Source organism: Eriocheir sinensis, unplaced genomic scaffold (genome assembly GCF_024679095.1).
Source record: "Eriocheir sinensis breed Jianghai 21 unplaced genomic scaffold, ASM2467909v1 Scaffold878, whole genome shotgun sequence".
NCBI classification, from domain to species: domain Eukaryota; kingdom Metazoa; phylum Arthropoda; class Malacostraca; order Decapoda; family Varunidae; genus Eriocheir; species Eriocheir sinensis.
This window is the reverse complement of record NW_026112250.1, coordinates 138027-165000: the sequence shown is the minus strand read 5'-3', so window position 1 is coordinate 165000 and position 26974 is coordinate 138027. Positions and strand designations below refer to the sequence as shown.

At 43.3% G+C, this 26974-nt stretch overlaps 1 protein-coding gene across 16 annotated transcripts in view; it reads right to left on the bottom strand.

The window, feature by feature from the left end:
* Positions 1-101: 101 nt before the first annotated feature.
* The window catches only part of LOC126994796 (ralA-binding protein 1-A-like), a 140142-nt gene continuing 113269 nt past the window's right edge, over positions 102-26974 (bottom strand). For 4 of the 16 annotated variants that reach the window (XM_050854075.1, XM_050854066.1, XM_050854074.1 and 1 more), the window contains exons 3-4: positions 4302-4530; positions 102-358 (exon numbers count right to left, since the gene is read on the bottom strand). In XM_050854075.1, coding sequence (XP_050710032.1) covers positions 303-358; positions 4302-4530 — 285 coding nt within the window. In that variant the 3' untranslated portion in view covers positions 102-302. Of the gene's footprint in view, positions 359-2886; positions 3065-4301; positions 4531-26974 lie in introns of those variants that run through there. The other 12 variants (XR_007749615.1, XR_007749619.1, XR_007749618.1 and 9 more) reach the window with 6 other exon arrangements.

Here is a 26974-nt window from a genome sequence, read left to right as displayed (position 1 = left end):
TTATAGCATATTACATAACAAATCGTAGAGAAGTCTGACATACTACTACTACTACTACTACTGATACCAACACTATTATAAGTATAAGCCAACACTCACCACTTATTCCTCGTCTTCATCTTCACCTCCTCTTCCTCACGTCCTCCTCGTCCAGGGTCCACCGGGCAAATGACGAGGAGAGAGGCTCGGAGGTGTGGCAGATGCTGGAGGCTGTTGTTGTTCATCACGTCTCGAAGCAATGTCCAGCGGGGAAAGGCTAGGAGGTGTGACAAGAGGCTGGAGGCTGGGGGTTGGTCACGTCTTTACCCAGAGTCCAGCGGGGATAGGGTGACGAGAGGCTGGGACGGCTGACAAGATGCTGTTCATCACGTAACAAGGCGGGGTAGTTAACAAGTGGTGAGGCTGATGGTAGTTAGGTGGTTACTGATAGGGGTGTTTATATGCATTATGGCCTATAGTGACTGAGTGAATGTATATATCAAGGGGTTTACATAGATTATATAGATACGTGGACATACCTTTTGTGTGGTGATATGGGTGAGAGATGAACACACACACACACACACACACACACACACACACACACACACACACACACACACACACACACACACACACACACACACACACACACACACACACACACACACGGGGACAAATTCACTGTGCAGATTTTTTATAAAATTATTACACATCTAAGAAATTAAGTTGAAAATGGTTGTTGTTGTTGTTGTTTACTCTGTACAAGATAAGAGTACATTAATGAACTTACGGCTGTGTGTGTGTGTGTGTGTGTGTGTGTGTGTGTGTGTGTGTGTGTGTGTGTGTGTGTGTGACGTGGCCAGGGCGTACTGTGGTCGCAGCCTCCGCCAGCCCCGCAAAACAGCCCCGCTCAGCGCACCACCACCTCATCCCCGGGCGCGCGGACCCTTCAACGCACCCCAACCTCACCCAAGAACTCACCAAACACTCTCCGTGGCTGTTGTTGCTGTGATGTGGCTGAGCGCGGCTGTGTGGTGGTTGAGTGGCGGGTTGTCGAAGTGTCGCCCGGGTCTGAACGCTGAGGGAGGTGAGGCTGTCTCGCTATGTACAAGTTACCATAGAAAAGCTTATTATGAGGAATCGTTATTGTCTTGGCCGAGGAGAGATGTGCCGCTGGTGACGCTAAAACATCTCGGCAGGAAAATGTAAGAATGAACGATGTGCTGACGCCGCTGATAACCTCACACCATGGAGGTAGGATTGGCGGGCCCGCTAGCCCCCTGCCTGGAGGTGACGCCGACGACCTGGCAACTTTACGTCCAAAAGATGGGGGGGTGCGAGCCTGACTTGAGACCTGACACCTGGCCGTAAAAATGACAGCTCGGGCGGATTCACTTAATTGGGCTGATGTCACCTCCACCAATTCTACCTCCATGGTGACACTGCTCTGAGGGTCGCATTCCTAAACGTCTCGGGCTTCAATTACGACTGTTTTTCAAGGCCACGGAGATTAACCGGGTCTTCACGGGGGGGGTGTTTCCCGTTCAAGGTGCAGAGTTCGTGTTAATAATGTGAGAAAATGAGGGTTAAAGATAGGCTAAATAGGTCTAAAATCAGTGGGTGAGTGACACTGTCTGAGAAAAAGTGAGATAGCTCTAAAGTGAGGGAGGGTAGAGAGTCTGGGGTGGGTGGATTAGAGAGAGGGATTGTTGGCTTACATTTTAGTGTATGGTAGAGTGAGTTAGAGCTAGTTTTAATCTGAGAAAATGATGGTTAAATATAGGGTAATTTTTCCTGTCAAGCTATCACTGGGGTCACAAAACAGTCCATGAAAACCCCAGAGCACCTTCCACGAGAGGCTTTTCCAACAGGCACAGGAAGATTGACCGGGTTTTCTTGGGTGACTTTACCGTTGAAGGCGTAGAGGTCGTGTCAAGCTATCACCAGGGTCACAAAACAGTCCATGAAAATCCCAGAGCAACTTCTACTGTAGTCTTTTCCAGCAAGCGATCTGAGGCCCCGAGACGTTTATAAATTCGGGCTTGAGTCTGCCTTCCCTCCCGCTACAGTAAATTGGAGCGCGGGGTCTTCTCAGGAGTTATCGGCATCAACATGTACAAAACAAATGATTCTTTTCTAAGACGTAACCAGGAAACTCAACAAAGCGCTCCGCTCGCTGCCAGCCTTCCTGACGCCGGGGGGCTGCTCTGGGGGGAGGGGAAGGGAGGGTGGGCATTCTTAAGTGTCTCGGGGGCTCACTATATGTTTCCCAAGACGTTACGAATATGGGTCTTGGGTCACCCCTCCCCGCCCCGCCTCGCCGCGCCCCGTTACCGCCCCGCCGAAGCCACCACGCGGGGCACTGGAGGTCACGAGATACGGGTACAAAACTAACAAAGAATTCAATGCCCCTGGTGATGGCCACGGCGGGGGGAGAGGGGCCGACCACAGGGGAGCCCCCGGGGGTTTTCTGTCTTAGGTGAACAGGTTATATACAGGTATTTACAGGGACCGTGGACAAGGCCGGGGTCACGGAACGCACGCACGCACGCACTCGATTTCTCTCTAAAGTACCTCCTGAAACGGCGCCACCGACTGGTGTTGAGTGGTGACAAAGTGGTGATGAAAGGGTGATGGAGCTGAGATTTGGTGGTGATGGTGGTGGTGGTTTGGAAGAAGAGGAGGAGGAGGAGGAGGAGGGGGGTAAGAATGATGTTAAAGGGTCAGAGACATGGTGGTGGTGGTGAAAATGGTGATGAAAACGGTGATGAGACTGGTAAAACGAAGGAGGAAGAGGATTACTGAAGTGGTGAGAGAGAGAGAGAGAGAGAGAGAGAGAGAGAGAGAGAGAGAGAGAGAAATAAAAGCAAATAAATAACTATCATAAAGAAAATCCCTAGTTACCCTTGCAATGATGTGTCCCATATGCTTGAACATGTATTGTAGCAGCAGGCGGTTGGCGGTTGGCAGGCGGTTGATCAGCTGGTGCATGGCCTCGGCGCGCTCCCCGGGGTTAGGAATGATCGCTACGTCCTCAAAGTGTGGCATCATGTCCGACGTCAACACTGGCTCCGGCAACTCCCTGCATAACGGTCATATTTATTATTATTATTATTATTATTATTATTATTATTATTATTATTATTATTATTATTATTATTATTGTTATGTCCGACTGCATCACTGGCTCCGGCAACTCCTTGCAGAATGGTCATTTGGATTATTATTATTATTATTATTATTATTATTATTATTATTATTATTATTATTATTATTATTATTATTATTATTATTGTTATGTCCGACTGCATCACTGGCTCCGGCAACTCCCTGCAGAATGGTGATTTGGATTACCAAACCTTATCTAACCTTACCAAACCTAATCTAACCTTACCAAACCTAATCTAACCCTACCTAACCTAATCTAGCCTTAGCAAACCTCATCTAACCTTACCTAACCTAATCTAACATTACCTATCCTAATCTACCTAACCTAATCTAACCTTATCTAACTAAATCTAACTTTACCTAACCTAATGTAACCTTACCAAACCTTATCTAACCTTACCAAACCTAATCTAACCTTACCAAACCTAATCTAACCCTACCTAACCTAATCTAACCTTACCAAACCTAATATAACCTTACCTAACCTAATCTAACTTTACCTATCCTAATCTAACCTAATCTTACCTTGCATAACCTAATCTAACCTTACCAAACCTTATTTAACCTTATCTAACCTAATCTAACCTTACCTAACCTAATCCAACCTTACCTAACCTAATATGACCTTGCAAAACCTTAGCAAACCTAATCTACCCCTACCTAACCTAATCTAACCTTACCAACCTAACCTAACCTAATCTAACACACACACACACACACACACACACACACACACACACACACACACACACACACAGAAACGGCAAAAGATAGAGAGAAAAATTTAAAAAAATCACTCATTTATATTGCAGTTGTTAGCACTGGAGCAATTGAGTGTGTTGGGTGTGATTTTGGATGAATTCGGTGTGTTGGGTATGATTCTGTAGTAATTTGTTTTGTGTTGATGTGATTTCCTAGGAGTCTGGGTCACTTGCATTGGTATATTAGTGAACCTGGATGCACCTTGAACCTGTAAAACACTCGTGAAGGCCTGATTGACGTCCTTTTTAAGCTTTGGGAATAGGTTATGTGCGGCAGCCCAGAGCCAAAACAATGACTTGAGTCACTCATTCATTAATTAAGACTAATGAAACGTGTAATAATTCCTGCGATGGTCAAATAGTAGCTTGAAAATAAGGTCAAACACTCACAGTCCAGCGGCGCCCTCAGACCGGGCATGGCGCCGCAGATTACAGGTGTGGCACTGCCCTGGCACTGCGTGGGGCAGCAGTGTGGGGAGCCTGAACACCTCAAGCCCTGCAGGAGGCCATGGAGGGAGCTTTGGGGCGGGCTGAGGTGCCGAGGCGGGCTGTCGGTCTTGCTCTTGCTCTTGCTGTGCAGGTGACCCGTTGGAGAGTCATGCCTTCGTATCGGCACAACCTGTAATAAATAAAATAACACAAGCAATATCCATTACAAATCTTCCAATTCCCTATTTCTTGCACAACACATCTTTGCCAGAAAACTCTTCATGGCTTCTATAATTCTCTCTCTCTCTCTCTCTCTCTCTCTCTCTCTCTCTCTCTCTCTCTCTCTCTCTCTCTCTCTCTCTCTCTCTCTCTCTGTGTGTGTGTGTGTGTGTGTGTGTGTGTGTGTGTGTGTGTGAGACTGACTGACTTTCTTAACGGATGGACTGACTGTCACTGACTGGCTGACTGAATAACTGACTGACTGAATGCACTGATATCCTCAAAAATGCTGTCTTACGAGGGTAGACTTATAACTATTCCTGCGCGTCAGCTCATCTTGGGGGTCAGGGGTCAAGCTGTACTTAGCCAGCTTGTCCCTACATGAAAACAACACACATCAACCTTGACCTCGAATATATTATAAACTTGAGGTCAATGCATGGATATGTAAAGGTCATAATAAATTACTTTTTGAACATAATGACATCTGTTTTCACTTTATAACACCTGTAGTAGTATATAGTAGTAGTAGTAGTACGTAGTAGTAGTAGTTGATTTACAGAAAAAACCGCTTTTATTCCTTTTTCTATTTCCCAGAGGCATTTCATCTTATGTAGAAAAGGATGAGGAAGCCGTTCATGGCCTGAAAGCAACGCACCGGGCAAAATTAGCGGTGTTTGGGGGTATGGTCCCCCTTGCGAAAAACAGTAAAGATTGAATTTTATGGTATAGTTTTTAGTTTGAACTTTGAAATGGGCACCTACCCCATGCAGAAACGTCTGACGAATCGAATGGTACTTTCAAAATTGCTTTACGAAGAACGGTAATGGAGTTATTGTCATTTTACGATGTATTTTATTAGGCTATTTTTATATAAAAAAATAAAATGAAGTCATTTCCGTATTCCACCTACTCCCATTTGACCCCACCCATTACCATAAACCTCATCCCTCTTTAATTATCACCACGTAAATTACTGACCCGATTTAATCCCTATTCGACACCTGACATGACATATTTTCGAGTTTCACCTACTCCCATTAGTCCCCCCCAAATTACCGTTAACCCTCGCCCCCTTTAATTATCACCACGCAATTTACTGACCCCATTTACCCCTTATTCGATACCGAACATGACCTAAATACGAATTTCAATTACTCCCATTAGCCCCACCCACATTATGATGAGCCTCCCCCCTCTCTAATAGTCACCACGCAATTTACTGACACCATTAACCCCCTTCTCGACACCCCATATGACCTATTTCCGAGTTCTAAAATCTAGACCTTCTTCTTCTTCTTGAGGCCTTATAACGGAGCTATGTACAGTAACCATTGCAAGGTCTTTTTCCTCTTCTTCTTTTGACCCATCCCATAACACCCAATCTTATGAATTGCTGTTTTCTTACACTAACCTAACTCGTGAAATCGAGTTAGGTTAGGCTAAGGGAACAGCAATTCATAAGTATCGGTGTTGTGTCGACGTGTATGGAAAATGTGATATTTCTCGCTTAGTTTTAATCTGAACTTTGGAAAGGTACCTCAGTCTCGCCTGACCTCCTCAAAGGACGGACGTTGACCTCGCTGCCCTACCGGCATCAAACCTTAACCTTGCTTTTCGCCTCGTCTGGTGAAACGACACTTGTTATTTTGTATGTAAATCGACTCCGTGTGTAAATCGACTCTGTGTGTTACATTTTAACGTCACAACTTCTGAAATCCGTTCATCCACGTTTTTAATTAACCGTTACTTAAATAGGCCCGTACGCCTTCTCAGAAATCGAACGACTAACTGTGCTTGTTTACTGGTCTTATTTAGCACCACTCAACCTAATTAATTAACGTCTAACTCAGTGCTGTGACGCGTCTAACTAGTGTTTGAAGTGTTGCGCAGTGTTTGAAGTGTTGCGAGGATTACCTTACAGTGAGAGGACTTCCCTGCTGAGCTGAGCGGTTAAGTTATATATCGACTTTTTTGTGTTTCCTGTCTTTCCTCAGTAGGATTACAGCTACACGACCTAACACAGCACCCAGTGAAAGACAGTGAGCTTCTTGTGTCTAACTAACGTAGAAAATCTGTCACTAACGTAGAAGTACAAAGCTTGACCCGTATACCAGCACACCTGTTTTGAAAAGGAGGAAAATTTTAATCCCCCAGAGAATTTTCATCCCAGAGGGAAAACACGTGTGGGCCCTCATAGACGCCACACCTCAAACTCTCCCGCGTGACTCGACCGATTTAAAGCCGCCTCCCTGCAGGTGTTCACCATAGCCCACGCGGATACAAAATTCATCTTAACTGTAAAGCTCACCGATATATCGTCTTGCAACAGTAAATAAAAAAAGAAGTAATCATGCCGTCCAACTATTTCAATTGCTGTAACTGTTCAAAGAAATATGCTGCGATTCACTACCAAACCAGCGACTCGATGTGTAGGTACTGTGTCTTAGACTTACGTATTCAGGCACTACAAACAACCAACGAGGATCTACAACGCTCCAATTCTTTACTTTGGGACATCGTGACGTCACACCCTCAACTCCCTCCTCCTCCTCCTTCTTCTTCTTCTTCTTCTTCTTCTTCTTCTTCTTCCTCTTCTTCTTCTTCTTCGTCTTCTTCTTCTCCCTCTTCACCCTCCACCACCAGCACCGCCATCACCCCCGCCCCCTCCCCCACCCATCCCACCATCACCACCACGACCTACTCTTCCTCCTCCCCGTCCTCTTCCTCACTCTTCTCTTCCGCCCCTTCCTCCTCCTCCAACTCTGCCCCCTCCTCCACATCATCAACATCCTCCTCTACTCCCCCAGCCAACCCCTTCTTCCTCTTCCTCCTCCTCCGCCTCTGCCGCCTCCTCATACATTCTTCTCCCCCTCCTCCACATCCTCAACATCCTCCTCCTCTACCTCCCAGTCAACCCCTACCGCCCCTTCCTCCTCCTCCGCCTCTGCCCCTCCTCCACATCCTCAACATTCTCCTCCTCTCCTCCCCAGTCAACCCCTTCCTCCCCTTCCTCCCCTTCCTCCTCCACCGCCTCTGCCCCTCCTCCACATCCTCAACATCCTCCTCCTCTACTCCCTGCAGTCAACCCCTTCCGCCTCTTCCTCATCTACCCTTGGCTCCCCCTTGTCCCTCTCCTCTACCAGCCCTCCTAACGCCTCCACGTCCCGTCGCCACCACACTCCCACTCCTCACTACTCATCCATTAGACGCCACAAGACCATTCTTCCTGCTGTGGTCTGCGTAGATCAGACACTGTTTCGCGGCACAGACAAGCTGAAAACATCTATTAGACTTAGGGGACCTGCTGGTTAGAGGTCACTAATTGAATTCTGCGGAAGGAATACAGAGACGCGGAGGCGTTATTGTATTCCAGGAGCCAAACTGGACGACATTACTTCAGCTGTCGATGCTGTCACGAACTCGCGAAGGAAGACACAGTTTATTTGATTCACGTGGGGACAAATGACGTTCAGTCTACTCAAACTCAGGCCCTACTATCAAAATACCGTCAGGTCATTCTGGCGTTACAAGACCAAGTCCCCTCACGTCATTGTCTCTGGAATTCTACCCAGAATCAGCGCTACGCCGGCTTCAACAGCAAAGCGAGCAACATCACTACTAGTCTGAAGGAAATTTGTGACGACTAAGGCGTGGCGTTTACATACGCCTGGCTACTCTTCCTTGAGCGCCCAGACTTGTTTTTGGAACGATGGACTACATCTGAATGAGGTTGGATCGGCGCGTTTCGGGGAGGCTTCTGGACGAGGCAGTGAAAAGCTTTGAAAAGCCTTTCAAAAAACGGCGGGCGAGGACGGGCAAAGAGCAACCATAATCAACCAACCTGTAGCGTCCAGTGCGACTCACAAGAAACTGTGAAGCTAACCACGCCTCCGACAAGCGAACTGGTACAACTCGTCACGGCCATTTCTATCATGTACACAAATGCACGTATTTTAATACCCAAAAGGACGAAATTAGGGCGTATATTGCAACAGAGAAACCAGATGTGTAGCCATCACAGAGACTTGGGCCAACTCTACCCATCTAGAATCCGAAATGTCATTCCCTGGGTACGAAAGCTTCCACAAAAGTCGAAAGCACAAGAAAGGAGGAGGTAGTTTGCTACGTAAAAGTACACTCCTGCCATAAAAATAGACAAACAGGACGCAGAGAAATACGATTCTGTTCTATATGGAAATAACCGCAAATATCAAGAAACTAACGCTTGCAACCGTATACAGGCCTCGAAACAACAGGCAGCCGATGACACTGCCCTCTACGAAGAGATTCACTCTCTAACACAAAGCAAGGAAGCAATTATAATTTAAATTTAATTGCCCTAACATTGACTGGGGACTGATGACTGGAGATCAAGAGGGTAACAGGCTTTTAGAAATGGTGGAGGATTCGTTCCTCCTCAGTTGTAACTCAACCAACAAGAGAAAACAATCTGCTGGATCTGGTATTAGTAAGCGACCTTTCTGACCTCATTCGCGACTGTACAGTTGGTGAGAAACTTAATGGGTGCGATCACCACTTAATCCGTTTATGTACATCAACATAATGTCACAAACTCGTAGATAATCCATCAGTGATACCCAGATTACAAAAAGGAAATTTCAACTTAGCCCGTGCACTGCTTCCCTTTACCGACCTGGGACCAACGGCATCACCGACAATACAATCGACAACGCGTGGAACGTCTTCAAAGATAAGCTGTTACGCAAGTAAAGAAGGCTACAGTGCCTACAAAAATCCAGGCGAGTAAATGGGGAACGTAGATCCACTGTGGATGACCAGAAGAAATAAAAAGGGCAGTAAACCTTAAAAATGAATTATAATTTGATGAAAGAGAATGCTACGGCCGAAGCCAGCACACAGTACCACAACAGCCTCAGAGCTTGTCGCAATACATATTCGGAGTAGCAAACGCAACTATAAGAAAAGCAAATAGCGCGCGAAATCAAAACTAACTCCAAGAAATTCTTCTACGTACATAAGATCGAAAAGAGTAAAATCCAATATTGGTCCCCTGACAGACGAGACTGGATCTGTGAACTCAGGACAGTAAACAGATGGCAGAATCCTCAACAGTAACTTCGCATCCGTATTCACAGTCGAGGAGATCGAAACCATTCCGAGAGCCCTGCCCGCCGAGTGAGATCACGCCGCTGGAAATTGACTCAATATGCGACCAAGAAGTAAAAAAGTGCATTCTGGACAAACTCGACACGAACAAATCAACGGGACCCGACAGTTTTGTCCCGCGGTTGATTAAAAAGAGCTGAAACAACAAATACTTCAAATCCACTCCGCTTCCATATTCAACCGGTCAGTTCAACTAAACAAGGTCCCGGAAGACTGGAAGATGAACGTAACACCGATTTTCAAAAAAGGGAATTAAAAGCGTTGCATTAAACTACAGGCCATAAGTTTGACGCATCAGTGGCGGGAAAAATACTCGAAAAAGATTGTAGAGATAAAAGCATTGGATTTCTCGAAAACAATAATATAATCTCCGACACCCAGCATGGCTTCAGAAACAAACGCTCCTGCCTAACGAATTTATTAGACTTCTTCCAAGGTATATATAAGAACTGGAAATTGCCCACATCCCCCAGTGATATTATGCGATACCTGGACTTTCAGAAAACCTTCGACAAGGTACCGCACGAGCGACTCCTAATTAAGAAACTGCACTCGGCGGGCATCGAGCCAATCTGATCGCGTGGATAAGAGATTGGCTCACCGACAGAAAACAAGTACTACTCAACTTGGACAGCCTTCCGATTGGCTACCAGTCACTAGTGGAGTGCCTCAAGGGTCAGTGCTGGGACCCATCCTCTTTATCATATATATCAATGACCTATAATCAGGACTGAAATCCACAATATCCGAGAATTTGCAGATGACACCAAGGTGGGTGGAGATGCCCTCACAAAGACCGACTGCAGAAATCGATTCAGAAAGACCCTCAATCACATTATCGAATGGTCGGAAAAATGGCAAATGTCTTTTAATGTTGACAAATGCAAGTCATGCAATATTGCCCCCAGGTCCCGCAAATAGTAAATCACATACATCATTGGTGAATGGGAGACCTCTGCAAGCGATGCAGGAGGAAAAGTGATCTTGAGTCACTATCAGCAGTGACCTGAAACACGCGAATCACTGTAAAAAGCATACAACAGGGCCAACACATATGCTCGGGGTTCATAAAGCGAGAAATCTCTGAGTACGTAAAACATCAGACGTGATGCTATCCTTGTATAATTCCATGGTAAGACCACTTTTACCTCGAGTATGCAGTGCGGTTACCATTCCCATATACGTTACAGAAAGGACATTGTAACTTTACTGGAAAGGATTCAACGACGCGCCACAAAAGATGATTCCAACCTTCAGGTTCAACCGTACGAGGAACGATAAACGACTCAATCTCTTTACATTGGAGAAAAAGGAAGACGCCTCACGAGAGATACGATTCAAGTCTTCAGTATCTAAAAAAAGTTCAATAACGTCGATTACTCAATTGCTTTGAATTGCAAACCAAACTCAAAACTAGAAATAACGGTTTACCCATTCAGTCGGGTCGATGTAACGAACATTGGAAGGTTTCTTTTCAAACCGAGGTCATCCGCCACTGGAACAATTTTCCTCAGAGTAATAAATGCGAAGCCATCAACTCCTTCAAATATAGAATCGACCGTCATTTCGCTGCGTCAGGGTAAACTGATTTATGAGGCTTCCATCTGCTCCTCATTCAGTGCTCATCTGCTCCCTGGGCCCCAAGTGGCGTCGACAGATTAAATCGCAAACGAACGACCTCGTAATGAGCCAATGGGCTTTCTGTTGCCTGCACTTCCATGTTCCATGTAATTGATGCGAAAACTCCGACAGATCCAGATGGTACATAGAATTGCTCCAGGATAAAAACTAACAGGTACCTTTATAACTATCAGGAGTGTTGAATGATTTTTTGGATTTACGAAAAAACAACTTTTATTCCTTTTCTATTTCGTAAAAAGACATTTCATCTTATGTAGAAAGGATGAGAAGCAGTTCATGGCGATATCGCTTGGGGAAAATTCATTTGTGTTTTGAGGTATATGGTCCCCTTTTACGAAAAACAAGAAAAGCTGATTTTATCGAGTTTCACTTACTCCCATTAGTCCCCTCCAATTAGCGTTAACCCCCGCCCCCATTAATTATCACCACGCCATTAACTGACCCCATTTACCCTTTCGATTCGAACATGACCTAACTACAATTCCAATTCTCCCATTAACCCCCGCCACATTATAATGAAACTCCGCCCCATCTAATTATCACCACGTAATTTACTGACCCCATTAACCCCCTACTCGACACCCCATATGACCTATTTCCGAGCTCTAAAATCTAGACCTTCTTCCTCTTCTTGAGTCCTTATAACGGAGTTATGCACAGTAACCACTGCATTGCGGAGGAGGGTCTTCTTCCTCTTCTTCTTTTGACCCATCCCACAAAACCCAATCATATGAATTGCTGTTTTCTTACTCTAACCTAACTCGTGAAATTGTGTTATGTTATGTTAAAGGAACAGCAATTCATAAGGTTGGGTGTTATGACGACGTGTATGGAAAATGTGATATTTCTCGGTTAGTTTTTACTCTGAACTTTGCAAAGGGTACCTAATCGATGCTGAAAATTCCGACGAATCGAATGGTACACTCAGAATTGCTTTAAGATAAAAACTAACGGATATATTTGCATATAACTATCAGGAATGTTCGGGGATTTTTTATGATTTATAGAAAAAACCGCTTTTATTCCTTTTTCTATTTCTCTGAGGCATTTCATCTTATGTAGAAAATGATGAGGAAGCCGTTCACGGCCTGAAATAAACGCTTCACGCAAAATTAACGGTGTTTGTGGGTATGGTCCCCTCTGCGAAAAACAAGAAAAGATGAGTTTTATCGCTTACTTTTTAGTATGAACTTTGAAATGGGCACCTACCCCATGCAGAAACGTCCGCCGAATCAAATGGTACCTTCAGAATTGCTTTACGATGAACGCTAATGGAGGTATTGTCATTTTACGATGTATTTTATTAGGCTATTTTTATATAAGAAAATAAAATGAAGCCATTTCAGTATTCCACCTACTCCCATTAGCCCCCCCCCCCCCCCCACGCAATTTACTGACCCCATTTACCCCTTTTTCGATTCCGAACATGACCTAACTACGAATTCCAATTACTCCCATTAGCCCCCGCCACATTATAATGAAACTCCACCTCCTCTAATTATCACCACGCAATTTACTGACCCCACAAACCCCCCACTCGACACCCCATATGACCTATTTCCGAATTCTAAAGTCTAGACCTTCTTCCTCTTCTTGAGTCCTTATAACGGAGTTATGCACAGTAAGCACTGCATTGCGGAGCAAGGTCTTCTTCCTCTTCTTCTTTTGACCCATCCCACAACAGTTAGTCTTATCAATTGCTGTTTTCTTACCCTAACCTAATGCGTGAAATCGAGTTAGGTTAGGCTAATGGAACAGCAATTCATAAGTATGGGTGTTGTGTCGACATGAATGGAAAATGTGATATTTCTCGCTTAGTTTTTACTCTGAACTTTGCAAAGCGTGCCTAATCGATGCAGAAAACTCCGATGAATCGAATGGTACACTCAGAATTGCTCTAAGATAAAAACTAACGAGTATATTTGCATATAACTATCAGGAATATTCGGGGATGTTTTTGATTTACAGAAAAAAACCGCTTTTATTCCTTTTTCTATTTCCCAGAGGCATTACATCTTATGTGGAAAAAAATGAGGGAGCCGTTCATGGCCTGAAATCAACGCTCCAGGCAAAATTAACGGTGTTTGGGGGTATGGTCCCCTCTGCGAAAAACAAGAAAAGATGAATTTTATCGCTTAGTTTTTAGGATGAACTTTGAAATGGGCACCTACCCCATGCAGAAACGTCCGCCGAATCAAATGGTACTATCAGAATTGCTTTACGATGAACGGTAATGGAGTTATTGTCATTTTACGATGTATTTTATTAGGCTATTTTTATATAAAAAAATAAAATGAAGCCATTTACGTATTCCATCTACTCCCATTAGCCCCCCCCCCATTACCATCAACCTCATCACCCCCTTAATTATCACCAGGTAAAATACTGACGAGATTTAATCCGTGTTCGACACCTGACATGACCTATTTTCGAATTCCACCTATTCCCATTAGCCCCCCCTCCATTATTTCTCACCCCCGCTTCCTTTAATTATCACCACGCAATTTACTGACCCCATTTACTCCCAATTCGACACCGAACATGACCTAATTACGAATTCCACCTGCTCGCAATAGCCCCCTCTTCTTACCCTAACCCCCCGCCCCCTCTGATTATCACCACGCAATTTACTGACCCCATTTACCCAGTATTCGACATCTCACATGACCTTTTTTCGAGTTACACCCACTCCCATTAGCCCCCCTCCTAATTATCGTTAACCCCCGCCCCCTTTAATAATCACCACGCAATTTACTGACCCCATTTACCCCCTATTCGATACCGAACATGATCTAATTACGAATTCTACCTACTCCCATTAGCCCACCCCACATTATCATGAACCCCCGCCCCCTGTAATTATCACCACGCAATCATCTGACCCCATTAACCACGTACTCGACACCCCATATGAACTGTTTCCGAATTCTAGCATCTAGACCTTCTTCCTCTTTTTGTGGCTTTACAACGGAGCTATGCACAGTAACCACTGCATCGCGGTGCAAGGTCTTCTTCCCCTTCTTCTTTTGACCAATCCCACAACACCCAATCTTATGAATTGCTGTTTTGTTACTCTAACCTAAAACGTGAAATCGAGTTAGGCTAGGTTAATGGAACAGCAATTCATAAGGTTGGGTGTTGTGTCGACGTGTATGGAAAATGTGATATTTCTCGCCTAGTTATTACTCTGAACTTTGCAAAGGGTACCTAACCGATGTAGAAAACTCCGACGAATCGAATGGTACACTCAGAATTGCTTTAAGATAAAAAGTAACGGATATATTTGAATATAACTATCAGGAATGTTCGGGGATTTTTTTGATTTACAAAAAAAAACGCTTCTATTAATTTTTCTATTTCCCAGAGGCATTTCATCTTATGTAGAAAAGGATGAGGAAGCCGTTCATGGCCTGAAATCAACGCCCCAGGCAAAATTAACGGTGTTTGGGGGTATGGTCCCCTCTGCGAAAAACAAGAGAAGATGAATTTTACCTATTACTTTTTAGTATGAACTTTCAAATGGGCACCTACCCCATGCAGAAACGTTCGCCGAATCGAACGGTACTTTTAGAATTGCTTTACGATGAACGCTAATGGAGTTATTTTTATTTTAAGATGTACTTTATAAGGCTATGTTTATATATATAAAAAAAAAAGAAGCCTTTTCCGTATTCCACCTACTCCCATAAGCCATCCCCCCCCTCACCCCATTTACATCAACCTTATCCCCTTTTAATTATCACTATGCAAATTACTGACCCGATTTATTCCCTATTCGACACCTTAGATGACATATTTTCGAATTCCACCTATTCCCATCAGCGCCCCCATTTCTTTTCATCCCCGCCCCCTTTAATTATCACCACGCAATTTATTGAACCTATTTACTCCCTACTCGACACCGAACATGACCTAATTACGAATTCCACTTAATCCCAATAGCCCCCTCCCCTTATCCTATCCCCCCTACCCCTCTGATCATCACCCCACAATTTATTGACCCCATTTACCCAGTATTCGACACCTCACATGACCTATTTTTGAGTTTTACTTACTCCCATTAGCACCCCCAATTACCGTTAACCCCCGCCCCCTTTAATTATCACCACTCAATTTACTGACCCCATTTACCCTTTATTCGATACCGAGCATGACCTAATTACGAATTCCAATTACCACCATTAGCCCCCTTCACATTATCATGAACCCCCGCCCTATCTCATTATCACCACGCAACTTACTGACCCCATTAACCCTCTACTCGATACCCCATATGACCTATTTCCGAATTGTAGCATCTAGATATTCTTTCTCTTCTTGAGGCCTTATAACGGAGCTATGCACGGTAACCACTGCATCGCGGAGCAAGGTCTTCTTCCTCTTCTTCTTTTGACCCATCACACAACAACCAATCTTATGAATTGCTGTTTTCTTACTCTAACCTAACTCGTGAAATCGAGTTAGGTTAGGTTAATGGAACAGCAATTCATAAGGTTGGGTGTTGTGTCGACATCAATGGAAAAAGTGATATTTCTCGCTTAGTTTTTACTCTGAACTTTGCAAAGGGTACCTAATCGATGCAAAAAACTCCGACGAATCGAATGCTACACTCAGAATTGCTTTAAGATAAAAACTAGCGGATACATTAAATTTTGCAAATAACTGTTTGGAATCTTCGATGATTTTTTTGATTTTCCGGAAAAAAACCCGCTTTTATTCCTAGTTTTATTCTCCAGAGACATTTCACCTTATGTAGCAAAGGATGAGGAAGCCGTTCATGGCCTGAAATCAACGCTCCGGGCAAAATTAACGGTGTTAGGGGTATGGTCCCCTCTGAGAGAAAGAAGAAAAGTTGAATTTTCTCGCTACGTATTTGGTCTGAAATTTGAAAAGAACACCTACGCCATGCAGAAACATCCCCCGAATCGAATGGTACCCTCAGAATTGCTTTACGACGAACGCAAATGAAGTTATTGTCATTTTACAATGGATTTTAACTAGGCTATTTTTATATTAAATAATAAAATGATGCTATTTCTTTACATTTAAGTATTTTGATTCGAAGAGGCATTTCATCATATGTCGAAAATGATGAGGAAGCCTCAAATCAACGCTCTGGACAATTTGAACAATGAAATGCTACACCATACAATGAAGTGGAATAGAGTTCGATGAAATTCAACACAAAACAATAAAATGGAACAGATAACAATGAAAAAGAAGTCATTATAAGCATATGGAACACAAAACAATGAAATCTTACACAATGTAATGAATTGCAACACAACTCATACAAATATCGAGTCTAGCACATGATCAGGCCATAGTGAATCCATATCACGAGTTAAGCACATGATCAGGCGGTGGTGAAAACATATAATGAGTCCAGAACATGATCAGGCCATGGTTAACCTCTTACACGAGTCCAGCACATGATCTGGCCGTGGTGATCTTATACCACGAGTCTAGTACATGATCGGGCACTTGTGAACACATATCACGAGTCCAGCACATGATCAGGTCGTGGTTAACTCATACCACGAGTCTAGCACATGATCGGGCAGTTGTGAACACATATCACGAGTCTAGCGCATGATCAGGCAGTGGTGATTACATATCACGAATCTAGCTCATGATCAGGCCGTGTTGAACACATATCACGAGTCTAGCACATGATCAGGCCTTGGTAACTACGAACTACACCTGCTCCCACTAGCCCCGCCAATTACCGTTAACCCCAGCCCCTTTTAATTATCACCAAGCAATTTACTGACCCCATTTACCCCTTCTTCGATGCCGAACATGACCTAATTACGAATTGCACATACTCCCAATAGCCCCCCCCCCCCTTTACCCTAACCCCCTGGCTCCTCTTGTTATCACCACACAATTTACTGACTCCATTTGCCCAGTATTCATTAATTCACACCTATTTTCCACCTATTTTCAGTATGACCTTACTCTAATTAGTGGGCCCCCCCATTACCGCAAACCCTCGCCCCTTTTAATTATCACCACGCAATTTACTGACCCCATTTACCGAGTATTCGACACCTCACATGACCTATTTTCGAGTTTCACCGACTCTCATTAGCCCCCCACCCCGTTACCGTTAACCCCCGCCCCTTTTAATTATCAGCACGCAATTTACTGACCCCATTTACCCCTTATTCGCAACCGAATATGACCTAATTACGACTTCCACCTTCTCCATTTAACCCCCCTTTATTATTAACCCCGCCCTCTAATTATCACCACGCAATTTACTGACCCCATTAACCCCCTACTCGACACCCCATATGACCTATTTCCGAATTCTTGTATGTAGATCTTTTGCCTCTTCTTGAGGCCTTATAACAGTGCTGTGCACAGTAACCACTGCATCGCGCAGCAGTGTCTTCTTCCTCTTCTTCTTTTGACCCATCACACAGCACCTAATCTTATGAATTGCTGTTTTCTTACTCTAACCTAAACCGTGAAATCGAGTTAGGTTAAGTTAGAGGAACAGAAATTCATAAGGTTGGGTGTTGTGTCGACATGAATGGAAAAAGTGATATTTCTCGCTTAGCTTTTGCTCTGAACTTTGCAAAGGGTACCTAATCGATGCAGAAAACTTCGACGAATCGAATGGTACACTCAGAATTGCTCTAAGATAAAAACTAGCGGATATATTTGCAAATAACTGTCTGGAATCTTCGATGATTTTTTTGATTTACAGAAAAAAACTCGCTCGTATTCCTTTTTTTTTCCCAGAGGCATTTCACCTTATGTAGAAAAGGATGAGGAAGCTGTTCATGGCCTGAAATCAAAGGTCCGGGCAAAATTAACGGTGTTAGGGGTCTGGTCCCCTCTGCGGGAAACAAGAAAAGTTGAATTTTCTCGCTAAGTATTTGGTCTGAACTTTGAAAAGAGCACCTACGCCATGCAGAAACGTCCCCCGAATCGAATGGTACCCTCAGAATTGCTTTACGACGAACGCAAATGGAGTTATTGTCATTTTACCATGGATTTCATTAGGCTATTTTTATATTAAATACTAAAATGATGCCATTTCTTTACATTTAAGTATTTTGATTCGAAGAGGCACTTCATCTTATGTCGAAAATGATGATGAAGCCTCAAATCAACGCTCTGGGCAATTTGAACAATGGAATGCAACACCATACAATGAAGTGGAATAGAGTTCGATGAAATTCAACACAACACAATAAAATGGAACAGATAACAATGAAAAGGAAGTCATTATAATCATATGGAACAAAAAACAATGAAATCCAACACAATGCAATGAATTGCAACACAACTCATACACATACCGAGTCTAGTACATGATCAGGTCGTGGTTAACTCATACCACGAGTCTAGCACATGATCAGGCCGTGGTGATTACATATCACGAATCTAGCACATGATCAGGCCGTGGTGAACACATATCATGAGTCTAGCACATGATCAGGCCTTGGTAACTACGAATTACACCTGCTCCCACTAGCCCCCCCAATTACCGTTAACCCCAGCCCCTTTTAATTACCACCACGCAATTTACTGACCCCATTTACCCCTTATTCGATACCGAACATGACCTAATTACGAATTCCACATACTCCCAATAGCCAACCCCTTTACCCTAGCCCCCCGCCCCCTCTGGTTATCACCACACAATTTACTGACCCAATTTACCCAGTATTCGACACATCACATGACCTATTTTCGAGTTTCACCTACTCCCATTAGTCCCCCCCCATTACCGCTAACCCCCGCCCCTTTTAATTATCAGCACGCAATTTACTGACCCCATTTACCCCTTAGTCGCAACCGAATATGACCTAATTACGAATTCCACCTTCTCCCATTAACCCCCCCCCCTTTATTATTAACCCCCGCCCCCTCTAATTATCACCACGCAATTTACTGACCCCATTCATCCCCTACTCGACACCCATATGACCTATTTCCGAATTCAAGTATGTAGATCTTCTTCCTCTTCTTGAGGCCTTATAAAGGTGCAGTGCACAGAAACCACTGCATCGCGGAGCAGGGTCTTCTTCCTCTTCTTCTTTTTGACCCATCACACAACACCCAATCTTATGAATTGCTGTTTTCTTACTCTAACCTAAGTCGTGAAATCGAGTTAGGTTAAGGTAAGGGAACAGTAATTCATAAGGTTGGGTGTTGTGTCGACATGAATGGAAAAGTGATATATCTCGCTTAGTTTTTAATCTAAACTTTGCAAAAGGTACCTAATCGATGCAGAAAACTCCGACCAATCGAACGGTACACTCAGAATTGTTCTAAGACAAAAAATAGCGGATATATTTGCAAATAACTGTTTGGAATCTTCGATGATTTTTTTGATTTCCAGAAAAAAACCCGCTTTTATTCCTTTTTTTTATTTCCCAGAGGCATTTCACTTTATGTAGATAAGGTTGAGGAAGCCGTTCATAGCCTGAAATCAACGCTCCGGGCAAAATTAACGGTGTTATGGGTATGGTCCCCTCTGCGGGAAACAAGAAAAGATGAATTTTTTTGCTAAGTATTTGGTCTGAACTTTGAAAAGAGAACCTACGCCATGCAGAAACGTCCCCCGAGTCGAATGGGGTCCTCAGAATTGCTTTACGACGAACGCAAATGGAGTTATTGGCATTTTACCATGGATTTTATTATGCTATTTTTATATTAAATAATAAAATGATGCCATTTCTTTACATTTAAGTATTTTGATTCGAAGAGGGTCTTCATCTTATGTCGACAATGCGTATGTAGCCTCAAAGCAACGCTCCGGGCAATTTTAACCATGGAATGCAACACCATACTATGAAGTGGAATAGAGTTCGATGAAATTCAACACAAAACTATAAAATGGAACAGATAACAATGAAAAGAAAGTCATCATAATCATATGGAACACAAAACAATGAAATCCAACACAATGCAATGAATTGCAACACAACTCATACACATACCGAGTCTAGCACATGATCGTACCATGGTGAATCCATATCACGAGTCAAGCACGTGATCACGCGGTGGTTAAAACATATCACGAGTAAAGCACATGATCAGGCCATGGTGAACTTCTTACACGAGTCTAGCACAGGATCTGGCCGTGGTTAACTTATACCACGAGTCTAGCACATAATCGGGCAGTGGTAAACACATATCACGAGTCCAGCACATGATCAGGTCGTGGTTAACTCACATCACGAGTCTAGCAGATGATCAGGCCGTGGTGATTACATATCACGAATCTAACATGATCAGGCCGTGGTGAACACATATCATGAGTCTAGCACATGATCAGGAATTGGTAACTACGAATTACACATGCTTACACTAGCCCCCCCAATTACCGTTAACCCCAGCCCCTTTTAATTATCACCACTCAATTTACTGACCCCATTTACTTCTTATTCGATACCGAACATGACCTAATTACGAATTCCACATACTCCCAATAGCTTCTCCCTTTACCCTATCCCCCCGTCCCCTCTGGTTATCACCACGCAATTTACTGACCCCATGTACCCAGTAGTCGACACACCACTTGACCTATTTTCGAGTTTGACCTACTCCCCTTAGCCCCTCCCCATTACCGTTAACCCCCGCCCCTTTTAAATATCAGCATGCAATTTACTGACCCCATTTACCCCTTCATCGAAACCATATATGACGTAGTTACGAATTCCACCTTCTTCCATTAACCCCCCTCCCCCTTTATTATTAACCCCCGTCCCCTCTAATTATCACCACGCAATTTACTGACCCCGTTAACCCCTACTCGACACCCCATATGACCTATTTCCGAATTCTAGTATGTAGATTTTCTTCCTCTTCTTGAGGCTTTATAACGGTGCTGTGCACAGTAACCACTGCATCGCGTAGCAGGGTCTTCTTCCTCTTCTTCTTTTGACCCATCACACAACACTCAATCTTATGAATTGCTGTTTTCTTACTCTAACCTAACGCGTGAAATCGAGTTAGGTTAAGTTAAGGGAACAGCAATTCAGCACATGATCAGGCCATGGTGAAATTCTAACACGAGTCTAACACATGATCTGGCAGTGGTAACTTATACCACGAGTCTAGCACATGATCGGGCCGTGGTGATTACATATCACGAATCTAGCACATGATCAGGCCGTGGTGAACACATAACATGAATCTAGCACATGATCAGGCCGTGGTGAACACATATCATGATTCTAGCACATGATCAGGCTTTGGTAACTACGAATTACACCTGCTCCCACTAGCACCCTCAATTACCGTTAACCCCAGCCCCTTTTAATTATCACCACACAATTTACTGACACCATTTACCCCTTATTCGATACCGAACATGACCTAACTACGAATTCCACATTCTCCCAATAGCCCCCCCCCTTTACCTTAAACCTCCGCCCCCTCTGGTTATCACAACGCAATTTACTGACCCCATTTGTCCAGTATTTGACACCTCACATGACCTACTTTAGAGTTTCACCTCCTCCCACAAGCCCCCCATTACCGTTCACCCCCGCCCTTTTTAATTATCAGCACGCAATTTCTGACCCCATTTACCCCTTATTCGCAACTGAATATGACCTAATTACGAATTCCACCTTCTCCCATTAACCCCCCCCCTTATTATTAACCCCCGCCCTCTCTAATTATCACCACGCAATTTACTGACCTCATTAATCCCCTACTCCACACCTCATATGACCTATTTCCGAATTCAAGTATGTAGATCTTCTTCCTCTTCTTGAGGCCTTATAACGGTGCTGTGCACAGTAACCACTGCATCGCGGAGCAGGGTCTTCTTCCTCTTCTTCTTTTGACCCATCACACAACACCCAATCTTATGAATTGCTGTTTTCTTACTCTAACCTAACGCGTGAAATCGAGTTAGGTTAAGTTAAGGGAGCAGCAATTCATAAGGTTGGGTGTTGTGTCGACATGAATGGAAAAAGTGACATTTCTCGCTTAGTTTTTACTCTGAACTTTGCAAAGGGTACCTAATCGATGCAGAAAACTCCGACGAATCGAGTGCTACACTCAGAATTGCTCTAAGATAAAAACTAACAGGTATATTTGGTCTGAACTTTGAAAAGAACACCTACGCCATGCAGAAACGTCCCCCGAATCGAATGGTACCCTCAGAATTGCTTTACGACGAACGCAAATGGAGCTATTGTCATTTTACCATGGATTTCATTAGGCTATTTTTATATTAAATAATAAAATGATGCCATTTCTTTACATTTAAGTATTTTGACTCGAAGAGGCACTTCATCTTATGTCGAAAATGATGAGGAAGCCTCAAAAAATCAACGCTCCGGGCAATTTGAACAATGGAATGCAACACCATACCATGAAGTGGAATAGAGTTCGATGAAATTCAACACAAAACAATAAAATGGAACAGATAACAATGAAAAGGAAGTCATTATAATCATATGGAACACAAAACAATGAAATCTAACACAACGCAATGAATTGCAACACAACTCATACACATACCGAGTCTAGCACATGATCGGGCCATGGTGAACCCATATCACGAGTCGAGCACATGATCAGGCGGTGGTGAAAACATATAACGAGTCCAGAACATGATCAGGCCATGGTGAACTTCTTACACGAGTCTAGCACATGATCTGGCCGTGGTGAACTTATACCACGAGTCTAGCACATGATCGGGCAGTGGTGAACACATATCACGAGTCCAGCACATGATCAGGTCGTGGTTAACTCATACCACGAGTCTAGCACATGATCAGGTAGTGGTGATTACATATCACGAATCTAGCACATGATCAGGCCGTGGTGAACACATATCATGAGTCTAGCACATGATCATGCCTTGGTAACTATGAATTACACATGCTCCCACTAGCCCCCCCAATTACCGTTAACTCCAGGCCCTTTTAATTATCACCACGCAATTTACTGTCCCCATTTACCCTTTATTCGATACCGAACATGACCTAATTACGAATTCCACATACCCCAATAGCCCCCTTTACCCTAACCCTCCACCCTCTCTGGTTATCACCAAGTAGTTTACTGACCCCATTTACCCAGTATTCGACACCTCACATGACCTATTTTCGAGTTTGACCTACTCCCATTAGCCCCTCCCCATTACCGTTAGCCCCCGCCCCTTTTAATTATCAGCACGCAATTTACTGACCCCATTTACCCCTTAATCGAAACCGAATATGACCTAATTACGAATTCCAACTTCTCCCATTAGCCCCACCCCCCTTTATTATTAACCTCCGCTCTCTCTATTTATCACCAAGCAATTTAATAACCCCATTAATCCCCTACTCGACACCCCATATGACCTATTTCCGAATTCTAGTATGTAGATCTTCTCCCTCTTCTTGAGGCCTTATAACGGTGCTGTGCACAGTAACCACTGCATCGCGGAGCAGGTCTTTTCCTCTTCTTCTTTTGACCCATCACACAACACCCAATCTTATGAATTGCTGTTTACTTACTCTAACCTAACGCGTGAAATCGAGTTAGGTTAAGTTAAGGGAACAGCAATTCATAAGGTTGGGTGTTGTGTCGACATGAATGGAAAAAGTGATATTTCTCGCTTAGTTTTTACTCTGAACTTTGCAAAGGGTACCTAATCGATGCAGAAAACTCCGACGAATCGAATGGTACACTCAGAATTGCTTTAAGATAAAAACTAACGGATATATTTGCATATAACTATCAGGAATGTTCGGGGATTTTTTTGATTTACAGAAAAAAGCGCTTTTATTCCTTTTTCTCTTTCCCAGAGGCATTTCATCTGATGTAGAAAAGGATGAGGTAGCCGTTCATGGCCTGAAATCAACAACCCAGGCAAAATTAACGGTGTTTGGGGGTATGGTCCTCTATGCGAAAAATAAGAAAAGATAAATGTTATCACTTAGTTTTTAGTATGAACTTTGAAATGGGCACCCACCCCATGCAGAAACGTCTGCCGAATCGAACGGTACTTTCAGAATTGCTTTACGACGAACGCAAATAGAGTTATTGTCATTTTACGATGTATTTATTAGGCTATTTTAATATAAAAAAATAAAATGAAGTCATTTCCGTATTCCACCTACTCCCAATAACCCCCCCCCCTCCCTCTTACCATCTACCTCATCCCCATTTAATTAACACCACGTAAATTACTGACCCGATTTAATCCCTACTCCCAATAGCCCCCTTCTTACCCTAACCCTCCTCCCCCTCTGATTTGCACCACACAATTTACTGACCCCATTTACCCAGTATTCGAAACCTCACATGAACTATTTTCGAGTTTCACTTACTCCCATTGGCCCCCCCCGATTACCGTTATCCCCGCCCCCTTTAATTATCACCACGCAATTTACTGACCCCATTTACCCCTTATTTGATACCGAACATGACCTAACTACGAATTCCACATACTCACATTAGCTCCCCTCCACATTATCATGAGCAACCCATCCCCTCTAATTATCACCACGCAATTTACTGACCCCATTAACCCCCTACACGACACCCCATATGGCCTATTTCCGAATTCTAGCATCAAGATCTTCTTCCTCCACTTGAGTCCTTATAACGGAGCTATGCACGGTAACCACTGCATCGCGAAACAAGGTCTTCTTCCTCTTCTTCTTTTGACCCATCAAACAACACCCAATCTTATGAATTGCTGTTTTTTTTACTCTAACCTAACTCGTGAAATCGAGTTAGGTTAAACTAATATAACAGCAATTCATAAGTTTGGGTGTTGTGTCGACGTGTATAAAAAAAATTGATATTTCTCGTTTAGTTTTTAATCTGAACTTTGCAAAGTGTATCTAATCGATGCAGAAAACTCCGACGAATCTAATGGTACACTCAGAATTGCTTTAAGGTAAAAACTAACGGATATATTTGCATATAACTATCAGGAATGTTCGGGGATTTTTTTGATTTACAGAAAAAACCGCTTTTATTCCTTTTTCTGTTTCCTAGAGGCATTTCATCTTATGTAGAAAAGGATTAGGAAGCCGTTCATGGCCTGAAATCAACGCCCCAGTCAAAATTAGCGGTGTTTGGAGGTATGGTCCCCTTCGCGAAAAACAAGAAAAGATGAATTTTATCTCTTAGTTTTTAGTATGAACTTTGAAAAGGGCACCAACCCCATGCAGAAACGCCCGCCGAATTGAATGGTACTTTCAGAATTGTTTTACGATGAATGCTAATGGAGTTATTGTTATTTTACGATGTATTTCTTGAGGCTATTTTTATATAAAAAAATAAAATGATGCCATTTCCGTATTCCACGTACTCCCATTAGCCCCCCACATTACGATCAACCTCATCCCCCTTTAATTATCACCACGCAAATTACTGACCCGATTTATTCCCTATTCGACACCTGACATGACCTATTTTCGAATTCCACCTATTCCCATTAGCCCCCCCATTACTTTTCACCGCCGCCCCCTTTAATTATCACCATGCAATTTACTGACCTCATTTACTCCCTATTCGACACCGAACATGACCTAATTACCAATTCCACCTACTCCAAATAGCCCCCCCCTTACCCTTAATCCCGCCACCTCTGATTATCACCACGCAATTTACTGACCCCATTTACCCAGCATTCGACACCTCACATGACATTTTCGAGTTTCACCTACTCCCATTAGCCCCCCCCAATTACCATTAACCCCCACCACTTTAATTATCACCAAGCAACTTATTGACCCCATTTACCCCTTATTCGATACCGAACATGACCTAATTACGAATTCCACCTACTCCCATTAGCCCCCTCCACATTATTATGAACCCCTATCCCCTCTAATTATCACCACGCAATTTACTGACCCCATTAACACCCTACTCGACACCCCATATGACCTATTTCAAAATTTTAGCATCTAGATCTTCTTCCTCCTCTTGAGTCCTTATAACGGAGCTATGCACGGTAACCACTGCATCGCGGAACAAGGTTTTCTTCCTCTTCTTCTTTTGACCCATCAAACAACACCCAATCTTGTGAATTGTTGTTTTCTTACTCTAAACTAACTCGTGAAAGGGAACAGCAATCCATATGTATGGGTGTTGTGTCGACGTGTATGGAAAATGTGATATTTCTCGCTTAGTTTTTACTCTGAACTTTGGAAAGAGTACCTAATCGATGCAGATAACTCCCACGAATCGAAGGGTACACTCAGAATTGTTCTAAGATAAAAACTAACGGATATATTTGCATATAAATATCAGGAATGTTCGGGGATTTTTTTGATTTACAGAAAAAAACCGCTTTTATTCCTTTTTCTATTTCCCAGAGGCATTTCATCTTATGTAGAAAAGGAAGAGGAAGCCGTTCATGGCCTGAAATCAACACCCCAGGCAAAATTAACATTGTTAGGGGGTATGGACCCCTTTGCGAAAAACAAGAGAAGATGAATTTTTATCGCTTAGTTTTTAGTATGAACTTTGAAATGGGCACCTACCCCATGCAGAAACGTCCGCCGAATCGAATGGTACTTTCAGAATTGCTTTACGATGAACGCTAATGGATTTATATTAATTTTACGATGTATATTATTATGCTATTTATAGAAAAAAAAAAGCCATTTCCGTACTCCCATTAGCCCACC